At 41.2% G+C, this 20264-nt stretch overlaps 1 protein-coding gene across 6 annotated transcripts; it reads right to left on the bottom strand.

Moving 5' to 3' along the window:
- Positions 1-466: 466 nt before the first annotated feature.
- On the bottom strand, positions 467-18546 carry pphln1 (periphilin 1). 6 transcript variants are annotated; one of them, XM_053508964.1, is made up of 10 exons: positions 18291-18543; positions 18151-18190; positions 17184-17248; positions 15769-15981; positions 15406-15470; positions 12058-12195; positions 10663-10838; positions 10096-10172; positions 7451-7582; positions 467-1103 (listed from the first exon to the last, which is right to left on the bottom strand). In XM_053508964.1, coding segments are annotated over exons 2-10 (1059 nt in total). In that variant the 5' UTR covers positions 18152-18190; positions 18291-18543; the 3' UTR covers positions 467-911. The 6 variants fall into 6 exon arrangements, with proteins under 6 accessions (XP_053364939.1, XP_053364940.1, XP_053364944.1 ...); XM_053508965.1 differs by having other exon boundaries at positions 18322-18543; XM_053508969.1 differs by lacking the exon at positions 12058-12195 and having other exon boundaries at positions 18291-18546.
- Between the last annotated feature and the right edge of the window lie 1718 nt (positions 18547-20264).

The raw sequence follows: 20264 nt of genomic DNA, 5'->3' as shown, positions 1-20264 counted from the left end.
GATGACTTTTTTGCTAACAATGTTAAATAGTTAATACGCATTAAGCTATTGAACTAAACCGCAAGTTCTTAATTAAAACACTAGGACCTCATTTAGCACAATTTATTAATAATAAGCAATTTCTCATTAAAACCCCTGTGTTACTGAAGTGCTTGTTTAATTTCTATAAACGCGTGTTAAACAGCTTTTACTTACAGACAGCAAGGCTGTAGCGGACTGTACACTTTTAGGATGATCCCAGGAAATTGAAACACATATTTACATTTACATTATTTATTTATATAATATATATATATTTCAGTATTTCAAGTCCTGAATCAAAAATATAGTACAGTAGACATCATTGACTGTGTTATTAGTGCATTATGATAAGATTCTATTTGATTATAAAGCTAAATATATATTTCAGCTAAGTAAAAAAAAAAAAGTAGTACCACCATTTTTATGATAATTGTTTCACACAAGATGATGTAGAATACGTCTTTATTGATTTACAGAGATAAACAACATACAGAAACATCCACAAACAAAAGCCTGAATCATGATTTTAAAAGGAGCCAAATCCGATTCATCCGTATTTACACATGGTACTGATACAAAAGCAAAAAAAAAAAAAAAATAGATTAAGCAGGTTTAGGTAGAAAACATAACCCAGTTTTATGACTTAATACTGTATCAATACATTTAGTATTTATTTAAAATACTAACATTAGCTCACTTAATTCATTAAGACGGACTATCTCGGGGAAGTGGACTATACACTGCTAAACTAACCATAACTAAACATAACTAATCATACCGTAACTAAACATAACTAATCGTGCTGTAACTGAATGTAATTAAATTCCAACACATTTATGATGAAAAATAAAGTTCCCGAGCAGGTTCTTTCTGCGACGCGCTGCTGGCCCTCACACAGGCTCGGGCTGACGAACTGCCTCATCCAGCTCAGAAATAAAGTGTCTCAGATCCTCAAGACATCGCTCACGGATCTCGCAAAGGTTTTCCTTTAAAGCATTCTGCAGAAGCTTCTCCAGACTCTGGTCCTTGGCTGTGAGCATCTTCACCACCATCCCGAAAGTCTCACAGTCCTGACGGTACATCTGAACATCACAAAGTCAGTCAGCATTACATTGTTACTCTCGACTCAAACACACAACACGGATAAGAAGCACAGTGTGTGCCTGGGCTTGCAAACGTAAGCAAACATGAATATATGTAAAACAAGTAACAGGCAACAATTGTTCACTCACCACTGGGTATGTTTCAAAATCTTTTAAGTTAGCAGTTAATAAACCGATAATTAAAAAGTTTGACCTTGACCCCTGTCTGCTGTCGAATTACAGGCCGATATGAAACATCTCCTTTATCACTAAGATTCTGGAAAAAATAGTAGCGGAGCGGCTATGCTCATATCAACATAGAAATAGCATACAGGAACTGTATCAGTCAGGATTTAGGTCTCATCACAGCACAGAGACAGAACTTGTGAAAGTAGTAAATGACATCCTATTGGCCTCTGATCACGGTTGCGTCACTATGCTTGTGTTAATCAACCTCAGTGCAGCTTTTGACACCATTGATTATAGTATTCTCCTTCACAGATTGGAAAACGTGGTAGAAATTAAGGGAACAGTCCTGGCTCAGATTCTATTTGATCGATTGCTATCAGTATGTAGATTTAAATGGTGATTATTCTGCATGTTCTCTAGTGGACTTTGGTGTTCCACAGGGTTCGGTTTTAGGGCCACTGTTTTTTCCCTTTACATGCTTCCTTTGGGCAACATAATCCATAAGCATGGTATTAGTTTTCATCATTATGCTGACGACACACAGTTATATGTCTCAGCAAAACCAGATGAGAAAAACCAAATAAAGGTATAAGGGATTGGATGCTAATTAACTTCCTTCTGCTTAATCCTGATAAGACAGAAGTTCTAGTCATATGACTGCATGCATCTAGAAGCAAGATTTTAGATCACACTGTAACTTAAGATGGCATTTCTGTTCCATCAAGTGTAAAAGTGAAAGACCTCGGTGTGATCATAGATTCTGGTCTTTCATTTGAAGCTGTGGACAATATCACCAGGATAGCATTCTTTCACCTCAGGAATATTGCCAAGTTAAGTTACTAAACAATGCAGAAAAAATTGTTCATGCTTTTATTACCTCTAGGTTGGACTATTGTAATGCCTTACTGTCTGGTTGTTCAACTAAAAAACAACAAGCTTCAGTTAGTTTAGAATGCAGCAGCAAGAGTCATCACTAGAACCAGAAGATACGAGCACATCACCCCTACCTGTGATATTCCACATTGATTTTAAAATACTACTATTGACATATACACTGCATTCCAAATTATTACGCAAATAATATCTTTCTCTGATTTTCATAATTAGTCAATGCAAATGACAGTTAGTGTAATTAACTATAGTCATCAACTATTAGGGTATAATTTGAATTTTATTAAACAAACCTAATGATATTTATTTAAAAAAAAAAAAACTGAAAACGCACTGTCCCACATTATTATGCACAACAGAGTTAAAAAATTTTATTCGGTTGTAAAGAACTAAAAATTGGCTTTTGTTGAATTTGCAGCATTAGGAGGTTGTATTTACTAAAATCAAAAACTATGTCAATCAAAAACATCCTAACAGGGCATGTTACATCTTAACATAGGACCCCTTCTTTGATATCACCTTCACAATTCTTGCATCCATTGAACAGTTTCCGCTTGAATTTATTTGCAGGATGTCAGAATAGCCTTCCAGAGCTGCTGTTTTGAATCAAACTGCCTCCCACCCTCATAGATCTTTTGAGAATTCTCCAAAGGTTCTCAATGGGGTTAAGGTCAGGTTTCTCATCTTTTATGCCCATAGCAGCCAATGACACAGAGGTATTCTTTGCAGCATGAGATGGTGCATTGCTACGGAAGGCACGGTTCTTCTTTTTGCACCATGAAAGAAAGTGGTCAGTCAATATACTTTGCAGGGGTCATTTTTACACCTTCAGGGATCCTACAGGGGCCTACCAGCTCTCTCTTTCCATGATTCTGGCCCAAAACATAACTCCGGCACCTCCTTGTTAACATTGCAGCCTTGTTGGGACATGGTGGCCATCCACCAACTATCCACTACTCCATCCATCTGGACCATCCAGGGTTGCATGATACTCGTCAGTAAACAAGACTGTTTGAAAATTAGTCTTCATGGATGACTTGGGCCCAGGTTTCCGCTTGAGAGCATTGGTTAGGGGTGGCTGAATAGTTTATGCACCAGTTTATGCATAGGTTTATGCACAACGGCAAGCCTCTAAAGGATCCTACAAGTTGAGGTTTGCAGGACTCCAGAGGCACCAGCAGCTTCAAATACCTGTTTGCTGGTTTGTAATGGCATTTCAGCAGCTGCTCTATTAGTCTAATGAATTTTTCTGGCAGAAACCTTCCTCATTCTGCCTTCATCTGCACGAACCTGTCTGTGCTCTGAATCAGCCACAAATGTCTTTGCAGTACAATAAGTTTTCGTGAAATATCTAATGTTTTCATACCTTCTCTAATTTGACACTTTTCGGCAGCAAAGAGATCCCCCCCCCGAAAAAAACAACTAATTATCACAGGTGTCTTAGATTCATTTCAGTAATCCAAAGAGCCCTGAGACTCAATATCATTCATGAGTTTAATTTTAAAACTAAACATTTAATGTTTGACATTTACATCCAATTTGCATAATAAATTTGGAACCCAGTGTAAAGCATTAAATGGTCTTGTGGTCTCAAAGCTGCTTTGCGACAATGACAATTGTTTAAAATGCTATACAAATAAAATTTTATTGAATTGAACAAGAACATTACACCATTTTAGACAGAAGAGACCACTGTATATCTTTATTTAAACATAGGTTTCTGTATTATTTACTGTTGTGTGTTTATTGACCAACAGCACTGAACTGCTAAGACAGTCATGGCTGGCGCAGAATGCTGATCTGTCCTAGCAACTGTTTCGACACGCATGTGGCTATGTATCTCAGGTCATTATCTGCAACAGCAATTTTTAGAACACACATTCTACTGGTGCTGAGTTGCATAAATACTGGAACAGTAAGTTTTTACATTTGAGAGTAAACACACCCAGGGCAGGTTTGATGTCATGTTCAGACAGTATTTCTACCCCGTCCCTCTCCTCTTTCACTTGACACAGAATTCAGAGACTTTTAAAAATATTTTTCTGTTTACTACAGACTTCCAAGCTAACAAGAGAAGAACAGAACCAGATGTAACACCACTCGACTTGTTCTGAGGTTACATAGTTCTTGTATTCATGTGTATTTTTAATTAAACTTGTGCCTATGGACCTGGACTTTTGGCCTCACTTTGTACCCACTATATGACCACATGTTTGGGGACACTTGACCATCTCATCTACTCCCGAAGCATCTGAGAAAAAAGAAAATCTGAGAGCACAGTGTTATGATCTGTGGTTGCTTCAGTTGCTCAGGTCTAGACTCAGTAAGGTATGGGGCAATAAAATGAAGTCAGCTGACCACCTGAATGTACTGAACCACCAGGTCATCACATCTATGGAGGGTTTCCTTCCTGATGGCACGCATCAAATACTGAATATTAAAATGGTTGAACAAAAAATATTAGTGTTTATCTCACTTTTTGGGATAAAGTTTAAAAATGTCTTAAAGTTTTAATAATAACTTTTTTAAAAATAACTTTTTTAATAATAACTTTTTTAATAATAACTTTTTTTTCACCACAAACATTTAACAGCATGAAAAAGAGAAAGTGGCTAAACAGGTGGAGAGCCTGGCTACAGGTGACGGTGCAAACGCTTGATGTGCATCTTTACTCAGAACTCATCATTAGAGTTTCCACTCCACCAGGGATGGGACTCACCAGGGGCCACCTGATACGATATCACGATACCTATATATCGATGCCGTTTTTATTGCAATCCGCTCCGTAGCAAAAATGTATAAATATCCTGATTTAATATCATTCTTTTTTCTGATTTTCTTTTTTCCAGAACAAACTTCGCTCTGACCGCACAGGATGCTGCCTACTAAAGTGTGAATAGTTTAGAGTGCACATAGTGGAACTGCAACATTTTACTATCTCTATGGCAAACATGTATAAAAATACTACATTTAAAAAATATTTGATTCTGGATTGGCACACAAAGGAATCGTGAGACATAACTAAATGGACTGTTGATCCATCTTTAGTGCTGTTGCACTTCGTTGTTCTGTTTTTTTTTTTTTGCACTTTGGGTTACTGACCAGAACAGTTATAATTTGTCCTGATATTTGGGGACGGTTCTTTTTTTCTTTTTAGATATTGGTGCTTGTCTTCATCACTGCTCCTAAATGTTTCTTTTTGAAGGAATGTACTGCATCTTCATTCTCATGAACATGGGAACTGCTGGACATTTAACATTTAACACATGGACTGTGTCTAGGACATGTAATAAAAAGAAAAGATAGTCAGGTCCCTTATGAAGACGAGGCATCACTCGCTCTAAGTGCAATGTAACTCTTTGAGGTGATACTACATCGTTAAAACTTAAAAGACCCTGGATTGGGTAAGTGTAACATGCCTTTTATAAGCTGAACTCCTGTAGGAACAGAACAGCTGCACTGTGTGAGGGAAAGACACACAACTTAAACTAGACCACGCACACTTACAAAAATATGAATCTCCTATTATTTTCTATTTTCTAAACAGAAAACTGAAAAATTGGGTTGGGGTAAAATCTAAAGAAAGGAATGTGTGAGGTTTAGGTTTCACTGTTAAAACCCTTAACAGTGCAGACAGCTCCTTTACGCAGGAGACGTTACTCAGTAACAGCCCTTAGGAAATGATTATAAGGGTCTTTATGTCAAACTACCTGGCTACGAAATTAACGTTTGTATTTATTTATCTAGGGCTTTAACAATTTATATTTTCCCTCTCTCTGTCGATCTGGGTCTCGCATGATTCTTGCATTTCAGGCATGTTACTTTTATTAATCTATTTAATCGGGATTGAAAAATCCAGGGTAAACACCACAGGGAGAGCCGTCTTTATTTTTATGCGGCTCGTATTACACCTGTGTGCAGCGCTACCGATTCCTGTACCGATTACTATACCTGTAGTATAGTATATTACACAACAGTTATCTGGTTGGACGAGAGGCGTTATTCCACGAGTGCTGATAACAGACAGTAACAGCACTGTGAGGTGTAACGCTGTGTATGAGTGGGCGTGTCCCAGGTGTTGTCCAGTGGTTAATGACACTAACTGTGTGTCTCAGCGTGGGTGAGAGTAGGTCTGTACGGTCCGCAGTACTGAGGAGAGAGCAGCTGTCTGACTAAACCCACATTCACACCCAGTCACAGAAGCACTTTCAGTAAGAACACACGTCTGATAACGTTATGGCGTCTTAAACAACACGCCGTCTCTGCACTCATCACTTCTAAGACCTTCTGAATCGCCTCTGAACTGTCCGCCGTTCTGTTCGCGGCTAACGCTTAGCTACAAAGCTAACTAGCTTCTACCCTGATCTAGGGCACTACTTGGTGAGTGGAATTGGAGTGCAATGGATTGTACACCCTACATAGTGCACTAGCTTTACATTTAACACTATTTGGGATTCGACCCCAGACGGAGCTGATATAAGTGGAAATATAAAGTAAATCTGGTGAGTTTCTCAGGACTGTCCACTACCTCCATGGCTTATTCTCCTCACCTTCTGGCTACAGAGTACCACTAAGAGTTTAACACTACTGGCACCTCCTGTTAATTACACCAACTGTCGCTCGCCAGCTCCGTCAGTCGCAGTTAGTTAGGACAAGTGGCGGTAGGGCGGTAGGACAAGTGGTTAGGAAACTGGTTAAATAAAGAAACAAATCAATATCTTCTGATAATAAATGGTTTTTGTGGAAATGTTGTATAAAAGCGATATCACACTTGAGGTTGTGCTGTTGTACTAAATATCAGCACGGCTGTGATATCTAGTACTTGGGCTGCATCCTCGTGCCTACGACCACATCACAGCTGTGCTGAAAAGGCCAGGGGTAGCTCGGTGGTTAAGGCATTGGACTACGGTTCGGAAGATCCCAGGTTCAAACCCCACAACCACCAAGTTGCCACTGTTGGGCCCTTGAGCGCGGCCCTTAACCCTCAGATGTGTAATGAGATAAAAATGTAAGTCGCTCTGGATGAGAGTGTCTGCCAAATGCCCAAATGTAAATGTAAGTGCTGGACCACTCAGCCCACGGCTTTATGGTATATTTCTAAAAGTCTAGATAATAGGGTTTCAGAATGTGACTGCTAATAGTCATTTGGTGCTGTAACTGTCCCTCTACCTGCTGCTTGTTTTCTAAAAAAAAAACTTGAATAATGAAAAAAAACAATAAGCAGTCTAAACATGCTGCTGATGTAGAACAAGCTGACTGAGTCACACCTTTTCTATTTCTCGGGCTTTGGCTGCAATAGCTTGAGATCTCCGCTCACGGAAGTCGTCTGGGACGGGCACAGTGTCGTCTGCCGGAGCCAGAGGTTCGTCTGACTGGTGCTCCACCACCGGCACATCCTCCTGTGCAGCACACACAGCGTATACACACTGTAATGTTCACACAGTTTTATTCACAGTTACATACACAAAATGTAAATGTTGCACTTTTTGTAAATTGCTCTGGATAAGAGCATCTGCCATCTGCCTAAATGTAAATGATGAATACTGCTAAAGATTTTAACTCTAAAAGTGTTTCCCTGAAGAATTAAGAAATCCATGTACTACTAAAGTTGGGTACCGGACCGAAACAGAACGCAAATTTCGGTGCCTCATTTCGGTGCCACTTGAACTGTCGATTGAAATATTTGTTCTCTGGGGCGATGATGACACAGTTGTAATAAGCATCAGATTCATCAAGACAATCACTAGTTAAATTTTAATACTGCATACTAATTATTTCCTTAATTAGAAAAATCTTGAGAACTTCGGAAAGGTTTGATATTACAAATTTCAAACATTGTTGCAGTACTGTTACTGTCCATATTATTTTTGTAGAATAAAAGTTTATTAGATTAGATAAAAAAGAAATCACCAACCACCAGGAAATGAGACCATTCGAGCTGCGCGTTAATACAGTAACTAACGTTACACTTGCTTTGACGGCAGCAGATGGTCCACCGCTATGTTAGCTTGCTAAATTAAACAACTTTCGTTAAAATGCCTTAAACTGAACGGAATAAAGGTGTGGCTATATTTCACAAAAAGGATTCCGACACCGTGACGTGCAGCAAATGTTTTACAGCAGTTGCGTGTCAAGGGGGAAACACGTGGAATAAAGTTAAAAGCAGAGGGAGGCACCGTGTTTGAGAGCTTGTGGACAACAGCACTATCGGTGTGGATGAACCCCAGCCCCAGTCATACCAACCGTAGCAAAAAGGAGTCCGCCGATTATGATGACGACAGCAGCCTTTCCGCAGGTTAGTAGTGGGCTAATGTAATGTTAATTACTAACGTGCTAACAAATGGTCAAACAACTTGTAAAATACTAATGTAACATGGATTCTGTTTATAATTATGGCTTTCCAGCTAGAACTAGTAGCACTACAACAGTATTTATATATTTACATATACTTCAAACTTTTAATATATTGTTCAATTTAAACAATAAATTTTTTGTTCAATACAGATGTATTCTTGGGTCATCCACCATAATTTTGTCACTTTTGTAAAGTATCAGTTCAGGCACCGTTTTGGCACTGGTACCGTTTTAAAAGTATCGATTTGGCACCAGTACCGAAAAAAAAAAAGTTACCCAACCCTATGTATTGCTAGCATTAAGATAAGATAAACCTTTATTAGTCCCACATGTGGGAAATTTGTTTTGCCACGGCAGCAAGTGGACAGTACAAAGTTAAAAATTAAGAAACAACAGATTAAAGTAAAAAAAAAAAAAAAATAGGGGAAATCAAATCAAATAACAAATACTAACTGTATAAATGTATACTATACAATCTGGCTATAAAATATGGACATCTGTGTAGTAACAACATCACGCTGGTGCCACATGATCGGCCGATTAAATGCATGAAGGTGCAGCTATAGAGGTGTTGCTAATGAAATGCACAGACGTTATATACACGAGGGGGTACCAAAAAGTATGGAGACTAGTTCTGTAACATGCCAGATGATGGCAGGACAAGGCTGCACACACAGTCACAGGGAGCAGCAACCTTTATAAGTCAGTGGGCCAAAAGACATGGTCCTGGGAACATCGGGAGCCGTGTGACTGGTGTTATTCTGACCACGTGTTATTTCATCATGGACAGAAGTTAGAACAAAGAGCAAATGTGAAATTCTGAGTAAAACTGGACAATTCTGCCACAGAGATTTTTGATGTGATTCGGCAAGTTTACAGCGATGCTGTAACAAGTCGTCAAAACCGTTTAGCAGCATGTGGAAAACAAACTACAACACTGCTGTTTCCTACGGAACAGTCCAGACGATCACATGCGATTTGCACCGTGTCACTGCCGAGTTCGTCTCAGGCTGCCGACCCCGGAGCAGAAGGAACAGGGCGACAAAGTCTCTCAAGAACTTCATCAGCGTGCCACGGACGACCTGTCCTTCATGTCGAGGATCATTACCGGTGACCAAACTTGGGTGTACGGGTACGAACCGGAGACGAAGGAACAGTGGAAGAGCCCGTCACCTGTACGACCAAAAAAGGCGAGGCAGGTCCGCAGTTCGTCCGAGTGCACGCTCGTCATTTTTTTTTACTTCTGCGGCATTGTGTATCAAGAATTTGTCGCCCAGGGCCGGACTGTCTATAAAGGACTCTACTTTCAGGTTTTAAGACGTCTGAGGGAGGACGTATGGCGAAAAAAACTGAGCTTGTAAACGGAACTAATCTCCAAACCTATTGAAATCACCTTGTAGCTTTTTTTCTTATATGCAATAATTAACGAGTGGCACGTCTTGTAGACTTGGGTAAGCACAATTTTTCCTTTTTCATGCCCTGACTTGACAGATGGAGGATAAGCACGAAGCTCAGGTTAGAGCGAGACGCCATGTCACTGAGAGGAGACACTACTCACTTTAGAGGCTGACACAGAGCTGTGTGGCGAGCCGTCTCGGGACACGTTGACCGACGGCCCTGGTGCTCTGTCCCTGTCTGTGAAGGAGAAAGAAACAGTGAATAAAAAGCAAAGCTGTTTAGCTTAAACATGAATTAAAATCCCAAAAAGATTCTTTTAATGTTTCTATCCTACATCTCGATCATTATATGAGACACTGTTGGCTCCCCTGCAGGGGCAGACAGGGCAGTGTGCGGGCATTTATACCAGCTGTTTAACAAACACTCATCATCAGGAGGTCCATGCCTTTTAAAACATCGTAAATCTTAATAATAATTGTCTCGAGTGACCCACTGTGTTGCTATAAGCTGAGGCTCATCTTTCTTAGAGGTTACTCCTAAATACAATACGTACCCTGCATCCTGACCAGCATATATATTAAAAGAACATTAAATGCTCTTTATATATATATATACTCTTAACTTGGTTTTCTTTTCATTACTGCCTGCAAACATGAGCAATAAAGTGCTGCCTTGACCGAACTAGAGGGCGGGGTCAGGGTGGGGTCAGGGCGGGGTCAGGACGTACTTTTCCCCAGAGGAGGCTGGTATGTGTGGCTCTTGCTCCGGTCTGGAGAGTAGCTCCGGCTGCTGATGCTGGACCCGGAGCGGCTGTGATGGGATGGAGACACGTCCTGCTGAGTGGGGGAGCAGTCCTGGACCGGAGGAAAGGGCGCTTTGCGGCGCAGACCTTCCCTCTCTTCCCTGTGGGAAAGCGGCACGTACATACAGCAGTGAAAAGCGGTTACTTGAGTTACTTAAGAGCAGGTTAATGAGGCGAACAACAGAAAGGGACGGTTCTAACATCCTCACGCTGAAGAACATCGTCATACCTACGAGTACAACATGCGTAGTGATAACAGGCCCATCATACGGCACATCAGGATTAAAGACGTTACTAAAAAGTACTTTACAAACAATACAGCCGTGAAGGGCAGGTTAGGTCACTGTTACACATTAGAACACAGATCTGTGTGTGTAGTCAGGAGTTAATACACACACACACACACACTAGCAACAAACTGACTCTTATTTAAAAATGAGAATCAGACTTGACGGAGTAAAATATCTAAACACATCTGCGCTCCTGTCTGTGCTTTAATTTATCGTAAAAAAAACAGAAGTTACTGAAGTTTCATTTGTATTTCTTGTACAACAAGTGTTTTGGTAACCAAATGATATATTACCAGTGTTTCCCCACACGTACAGTACACCGTGGCGGCCGCTCTGGTCCAATTCCTCACTCTGTTTAAAAATCTGTCCAGAGGAGACGACGCCATGTGTGATGGATTAGCTAGTAGCGGACAGTCCCGCTCGGAGCTCTATATATTTATTAAATCTCAGCAATGAATAAAACACTCTGGTGTGTAAGGGCTCCCTGCTCCGATACACAGCACCATGTCTACACTCAACAGAGTGTTCAGGTGTTAATGTGTTCACTTGGTCATATTCTTGGTCATGCTTGGTGTAGACGGAGGCGAGGGTGAGTACACTGGATTGTTGTTTGTTTGTTAAATGTAGTAGAGTGCTCTTATACTGCACAGACAAGCCCTGGCTCCAACAAACTGCCCTTAAGTCAGGCCCTTAACCCTGTGTGATCCAGGGGGCGCTGTACCAGGGCTGACCCCGCACTCCGATCCAACTCTGCAGTGTGAACGCGTGGCCCGAACATGCAGGAATTATACGATACAGTACTTTAAATCTGAAAAGAACGTTCTTAGCACCCTGTGGAATCCATGCCACAATGAATCACTCGATTAAAAAGGGTTTTCTGTTCAGCATGCTACTAATGAGTACTACGACAACACACACACACACACACACAGATGTGTTTACCCCTAACATACACTAAAAAGATATCAGAAACTCCCCAAAAGTATACGTGATTAAGACTTTGTTCATTAGACAAAGCGCACGTGCCTACCCTCGGTCCAAGTTCATAATGGCCTGGATTAACGTGTCCTCTCCTGGGTTGGAGCCCAGCGCTGACAGGGATCTGGGAGCAGGGTACGAGCCCTGGGTGCGGTCGCTGGGGGACGAGCCAACTCGACTGCGGCCGCCCCTGTGAGACGAAAAGAAACGCTTGTGAAGAGAGGGACGACTAACTGCCTTTATTACATCACAATCTCTACATGATTCGGACAGACACCATGGGGAAATGTGCTTAACCTTACAGGCACTTTGTTTTTAAGATATACTCCCACCAGCCACTTTATTAGGAACACCTGTACTCATTCATACATTCATACAAATAGCCGTGAAGTCCATGTATCATTTTCATCAAATATCAGGACGGGCTGAGTTGGACCGCGTCATGGCTGTGGGTGAAAATTGTGTATTTATATGGGCATTCACTCACTCAAACACACACACACACACACACACACACAGGTCCTGAAGAGGTTACACAGATTGGCACAAAAACCCAAACTGAAGCAGAAATTCTGTATTATTAATAAAGTTACTCCCCTAAACACTCTTTAAAAACACGCTGAGAGGAAAAGCATGCCATGAGACAGACATACACACACACACACTGGACAGAATCGTCTTCCTCCACATTTCATGTTACAATACTGCCACCTTCTGGTCTTGAGCCTTAAGAAGCCACTTTATGGGGACACCTTAGGCTGGTGTACTGGTGTCCGGATTGTTTTTTCGGGAGCCCTTGGGCCTGAAAAGTGAGAACTGCTGCTTTAGAACTGAAGTACTTTAGAAAGCAGAACTCCTGAGGCATGGATCTCCACAGATAGGAGCACAGTGATGTCTTGAAGTACTGACACCAGAGGAGAAACTAATGGCCCCCCTGCAGAAGCAGAAGTATGACAACCAAATGGGATTTTAAAAACCTGTGTTAAAACAGGGAACCTAAACCTCACTGAATCCTGTCTTGCTCTAATGTCTTATTTTACAACCATGTGGAAAATCAGGGAACGCTGAAGCCTTCAAGACATCACAAACATTTTGTCCACTACTTTTGAGGTTATAATTGTGACATACAGAGATATATGGTGTACAATGCACAGGGGAATGCTGAGTGGTAGACACACACACCGTGCACCGAGGATAAACAGGACCGATGGCCAAAACCTGACGCAAGACGACTCCGGAATTATTCTAGTTCAGGCCTTCCTATTTAGAGCTCACAGAAACGGGAGATTTTTAACAAGGTTTAAAACACATTGTCTGGAATCAGGCACTTAATATTTCCTAAACTTCTTTCATAAATTCAGAATTGAAAAAGGGAAAAGTCTGACCTACAGGAGACTAAACTGATAAGGAGCTTTTAAAACCAAGCAGTGCAGCTTGCTATTGATCCGTCTGTCTGTAAGGGGGGCCAATAGTTCCTTCATTCTAGAATTAATGGCCAGGAGACACTGCCACCTACAGACTGATCTCACTGCTCCAAAAACTCTATACGTCTTACTAACCAAAATATTTACAGCGGGGGCCAAAAGTTTTGGGCATGACACAGATATCACTTTTCACAAAGTCTGCTGCGTCGGTGTGTTAGTGCAACTGAAGTACAATTACAAGCATTTCATAAGAGTCAGAGGCTTTTACTGTCAATTATATTATGTAAAGATTCAGTATTTACAGTGTCGACCCTCGACACCTCGACACTGACATGCTGTCAATCACCTCCCGTTTCACACCCTGACTGAGAGCGCGGCCCATTAGCATATAATCAGTGTTTGGAGTTTGTGTTCGTCCTCCCGCCTCTCAAGGATCGACCACAAGTTCCCAATGGGTTTAGGATCTGTAGAGTTTCCTGGACGCTCAATAACTTTTTTTTAAAGCACCGAATCACGAATCAGGTACAGAAAAGTACCTGCTTATTCTATACCATGTTCCAGCACCTAAAAATGTTTCTTACCTGAAAATTAAAAACCATCAGCTGTAAAGTTAAACTTGTTCATTTGGCTGTGTGTGAACTGTGAGCTGGCTCTTATAAAGTGTGTAACAGCTTCAAGTCGTGGATTTATTTTTATGCTGTAAAACTGAATAATACTAAAGCAATAAAAAGGAAGGAAGTTAAACAATTTTAAACCTTTATGGCATAACATGTTCTCTAAGTGTGTAAATCTGCCAAGAAGCTGAAAAATAAAACAGATGTTTTTGCAGACTGAAACACTCCTGACCTGCATCTACATTGTTTTAGGCACCGTGCTGCTGCCACATGATTGGTGGAGAAGATGACTGGGTATGTGTACACATACACACACACACACACACACACACACACACACACATACACACACTATACCAGACTTTAGAGATTTCACTTATGCACTGAAAATATTGTAAAAAAAAAAAAAAAAAAAAAAGGATGTAGGAATATAGGGGGGAGAAGGTATAATACACTAACGGTATAATACACTAACGGTATAATACACTAACGGTATAATACACTAACGGTATGATACACTAACGGTATAATACACTAACGGTATAATACACTAACGGTATAATACACTAACGGTATAATACACTAACGGTATAATACACTAGCTTTAGAGGACAGGTGTTCAACAGTTTAACAGGACGTGAAAGAGACTTCTCAGTGTCCAGCTCATATACACCGCATTCTAAATAATCACACAAATAATATGTTTCTCTGATTTTCATAATTATTCAATGCAAATGACAGTCAGTATAATTTTCAAGTCATCAAACATTAGGGTATAGTTCTAATTTTATTAAACAAACCTCCTAATAATAATATTTATTTCAAAAATAGAAAACTGAAAACGCACTGTTCCAATTTATTATGCACAACAGAGTTAAAACATTTTATAGGTTGTAAAGAACTGAAAATGGGCTTTTGTGGAATTTGCAGCATTAGGAGGTTATATTAACTGAAATTAAAAGCCATTTCAATCACGACCATCCTAACAGGGCATGTTACACCTTAACATAGGACCCCTTCTTTGATATCACCTGCACAATTCTTGAACTTGAGTTTTTGGACAGTTTCCGCTTGAATTTCTTTGCAGGACGTCAGAATAGCCTCCCAGAGCTGCTGTTTTGATGCGAACCGCCTCCCACCCTCATAGATCTTTTACTTGGGGTTGGTCAAAAGGTTTTCGATAGGGTTGAGGTCAGGGGAGGATGGTGGCCACACCATGAGTTTCTTATCTAATCTACATTATTTTAGGCACCATGCTGCTGCCACATGCATCGGAGAAGACGACTGGGTATGTGTACACATGTACATACATAAACAAACACACACACACACACTGTGCCTGAGTTTGAACAGTCCAAATACCTGAAATCCACCTGCCGTCCAGAATGTCCATCATCTTTGTGTCCTCTGTAATAGCTGGAGTCGTCCTGTTAGGGGTGAGGACACACAGTGATAGAGTGTTACACCCAGTCATTCCATTCACACCAACATACCGAGGATTAAACTGACGTGACGGTAGAGGTTCACACCGCACATCCCGTTACAAACAGTCACATGCTCATAGCAGCACAGAAAGCATTTATAAACACTAATTACTCTAATGCTGCGTGCATTAATAAACATGGGTTTGTTGTTTAAATGAAAAACAAAAACGTACTTGAGTCTCTTACGACTCTTACGCTAATCTAACCCTGACTTATAGGATGCCATGGCGCTAGCTCTTACCCTGCGGTTAGCCGGGCCTCCTCTGGATTCGTTAGAGAAGGAGTAATGGCTGTCGCTATGGTAACCCTTCTTATCTTCATTGTGGTAGTTTCTGGGACCGCCGTTCGGGTAAAAGCGAGGAGAGTCGTAGTCAAAGTTCCTCATATAGTCATCATCAGGACGTCCGAAAGATCTCCTTTCCCCTCCTCCTCCTCCTCCTCTTGGGTACGGCACCTGACACAAGTCAACATATAAAAGACCTTAAAGTCACTGAACTTCTTTACATTCATTCCAACAGTGTGGAGAACACCAGGGAGAACAAAACCGGACGCAAGTTTGACCACTACACAGAACAACGATCGTGCTCAGTGCGAGGGCGTGTGACACCAGGTGAGATCACCTGAGACGTCACGTGCTTCTGCGGTGGATTCCCCTGTGTCTCGCCGCTGTGAAAGACATCTACAGCGTGACTCCACTGCATTCTAGTGATTTCGGATGTTCTCTCCCGCTGCTGTGAAAAGGGGAAAGGCTCAGGCCTCTCACGTTCTCACACACCCGTCATGAAACGCCACGCCGTGCTTCACATTCACTTCGGAACGACTTAGAAGCGATTATGTGTTGTTTAAGATGACATGACGTTATCAGTAAAGTTGTGTATCGTTTAGGTTTTTACGATAGCAGTGCCAAATCGATACTTTAAAAAAAAAAGCAACAAAAATGCTGGATAACATTAAACAACATATTTAAAGTATACATAAAAATAAATAAATACAAAACACAACTTAATAACTAACCCAACTACAATACAAAACTTCAGGATCGTTTTGCAGAAATATGACTGTATTTGCCTTATCTGGGGAAATACCACAAATCTCCTCTCCTGCTAGTGGTGTGACACACACACACACACACACACACACACACACACACACACACACTGGCAGCTGATGCCCACAAGCTGCTAAACACGGGGCGTCCCTCTGCTTCTAACTCCGTCCTGTGTGTCCTCACGTTTCATTGGGTTTGACGAGTTTCTCCTTTTACACGCAAAAGACATCTGTTGCATGTCGCGGTGTCGGAATCGCTGGTTGTGAAACACAGCCACGCTTTAGAACGTTTTCAGCATTTTAATTTAAGCGTAATTAGTTTAGCGAGCTAATGCTGCCTGCTGCCGTCAGAGTGATTACTGCACGCACGTTCTGCATTCACACGGATGCTCTCATTTCCCGGAGTTTCAATTCGGAATCGAAAAAAAACAACAACATCCACTCGCGTTGCTACGAACATTAGGCGGATTTGTATTATTAGAGCTTTCTGAGTCACGTTCATGTGGCGTTTTCTTAGCAGGAGGAGACGCAGATGTGCGTGTGCATGTGTGTGTGTGTGTGTGTGTGTGTGTAATAAGTAAGGACAGGAAGATGCAGGGCAGCCCTTACAGATCTGTCTGGATGGAAGCGCTGCTCATACATGTCTCGGATACTCCGGTCTCTCCTGAACGCCACTAAAGCAAAAAATAAAATAAAATCAACAAAAACATGCAAAGAAACAAATACAATTAATAAAGATTTAAATGAAAGCAGTTCATGTTCAAACACAACAACTGTTATAATATGAGGCATTAAAAACTGGTTCCAGTCTATGTAAAGGTGTTTACAAACAACACAACTAATTAAGCTCTAATTAAGGTAATTACCTTAAAGGATGTGCCTACTCATCGTTTTAACTACTAAAAGTTCTGAATTTGCTGTATAAAGTCCACTCAGTGTTTTGGAAGACAAAACCCTCTGCATATGATAAGACGCCGGCGTTAGAGAGGCTGAGAGGGTCTAGGGTTTAATTGGGATGTGTCAGGATCTGGAGCTTCACGAGAGGGGGAAGGCAATGTTATTTACAATTTAGACATTTTAAAGGTGTATTTAAATTCTATTTATAAACACTTTTACATCTCTGGAGGAACTGAAGCGGTCACAAAGTGTGCCTTCACACTATGCACAAGTGATCTGTACCTCTGTTCTCAGGGACACTTTCGTGTTTACAGCTTTCTACGAATTAGCACTGGCGGTGTTGTGAGACTAGTGTAAGTGTCACAAAGTTTGGAGGAAAAGGCAGATCAGAGGCGTTTAACGCGGGTGATTTTTGATAATGTAACGCCGTGTTCACACTGATCAACACATTCCAGACTTTGGGGTGAAGTGTTCTCAGGGATGAATGTGAAAATGCCTGTATGACATTCTGTGTTACTGCCTGTGTGTGTGTGTGTGTGTGTGTGTGTGTGTGGGTGGGTGAAATGCAAACTTTTGCACATAACTATACAGGACCTTATGAATATATAGAAAGACAATATGTAGAATAAAGCATGCAAAGTCTAAATAAAATGCTATTTTTAAAGTAGGGTTTGCTTACTTGTTTCAGTAAATAGTGTTTATGTTTACAGCTTTGAGACCTGAAACACACACACAAATAATAATAATAATCGAGTTAGTCTTGCCTACACACACCGCAGTGCTCTCTGTACAACAGCGCGGGGCCGGGGAGTTACTCACACAGATCAAACAGCAACACTGTAGCGCTCACCTGAGCACGAGCGCGCGGCCCTGTTTGATGTTCGTTACACTAACGCTCCCTAACCGCGCGCGCTCAGACATCAAACACGCAGCATGCGCACGCAGAGTGATCTGACACACACACACGCCCTTTGATTCTTATTCAACTAATAATAACATTAACAAAAATAATAATCAAGAGACGCTGGGCTTCACTTAAACTATCCGGATGTTTCTATGCAAGTCCGACTGCATTCACTTCCGGTCACGTGAACGCGTATATGTCAGAATAAAAGTTTAAATAATTTAACACTGGGCTTTATTTATTATTCCCGCGGGGCTGTGTGCGCGCGCTACTTCTGTCTCTTACTGAAGACCACAGAATAAAAGTGCGCTGCAGATGTTTTTAATAATAATAATAATAATAATAATAATAATAACTACTGCAGGGAACTTTTATTCTGTAGTGTTGAGGAGGAGACAGAAAGTAGCACGCACGCACGCACGCACGCCGTGGTTGCCATTCCCGCATATAATACGCCATGTTTGGCTTCTTTCTTTTAAAGTCGCGGTTATTGTGAGTGACTTTTTAAAATGTAAGCTTTCCCAAGTGCTCACCAAACTCCACCATTCCCCCATAATTATACTGCAGACCAAAAAACATATAACACATAAACTAGTAAATAAATATAACTGTGGCGGGTGACTCCAAAATTAGAGTTGCCAAACATGTAAAAAATCTATAATAATAATAATAATAATAATAATAATAATAATTGCTTATTAAGTCTTGATAAATGCAGACGGTTGGGGAATGGCATCTGACGCGAATCATTAAGAGGACTTTCATACCGAATCGGTCATGGCCCGAGTTAACAATGACCGCCACCGGTGCTGTTGACCTACAGGGTGCTGGTGGAAACTGGGCTACTGTTGGTTGAGGAAGGAGAGGAGGAAGGGGTGTTCGTAGGCAGAAAAACAAGAGGAAAGGCAAGAGTTTAGGAGTGACAGTAGGGACTTGTTGGGACTATGACAGGGAAGGGAAGAGAGTTGGCTAACATGATGCAGAGGAAGGTGGATATACTGTGTGTCCAGGAGACAAGGTGGAAAGGTAGCAAGGTTAGAAGCTTAGGATCAGTGTTCGAGTTGTTTTACCATGGTGTGGGTAGGAAAAGAAATGGAGTGGAATTTAAAAGTTAAAATAGGAGTTGAAAGTTAAAAGAGGAGTTTGTTAGGAATGTTCTAGAGGTGAAAAGAGTATCAGACAGCTTGATGAGTCTGAAGTTGGAAATTGATGGTGTGATGTGCAATGTTGTTAGTGGTAATGCCCCACAGTTAGGATGTGAGTTAGAAGAGAAGCAGAAATTCTGAAGTGAGTTAGATGAAGTGATGCAGAGCATCCCCAGAGGTGAGAGAGTGGTGATTGGTGCAAGAGGTGATGAGAATGTGAGAAGTGATGAGAATGTGATGAGTAGGTTTGGTCTTCAGGACAGGAGCGTAGAAGGACAGATGGTGGTGGCCTTTGCAAAGAGGATGGAAATGGCAGTAGTAAATACCTTTTTACAGAAAAGGCAGGAACATAGGGTTAAATATAAGAGTGGAGGGAGAAGCACTCAGGTCGACTACATCTTGTGTCAACGTTGTAATCTGAAGGAGAAGTGTTGGTAGGGGAGAGTGTAGCCAGACAACACAGGATGGTGGTGTGTAAAATGACCCTGGTGAGGATGGTAAAGAGGACAAAGAGGACAAAGGCAGAGCTGAGGACAAAGTGGTGGAAGTTAAAAAGGGAAGAACGTCCTGCAATTTGTAGGGCGGAGTTAAGGCTCTGGGTTCTCAGAAGGTGCTTCTAATTGACTAACTACAGCTAAGGTGATCAGGGAGACAGGTAGGAGGGTACTTGGTGTACCATCAGGTAAGGGAAAATTGGACAAGGAGTCTTGGTTGTGGAACGAGAAAGTCCAGGAGTGTATACAG

The sequence above is a fragment of the Clarias gariepinus genome, chromosome 12, assembly GCF_024256425.1.
Source record: "Clarias gariepinus isolate MV-2021 ecotype Netherlands chromosome 12, CGAR_prim_01v2, whole genome shotgun sequence".
NCBI lineage: Eukaryota > Metazoa > Chordata > Actinopteri > Siluriformes > Clariidae > Clarias > Clarias gariepinus.
This window is presented reverse-complemented; position numbering and strand designations above follow the sequence as displayed.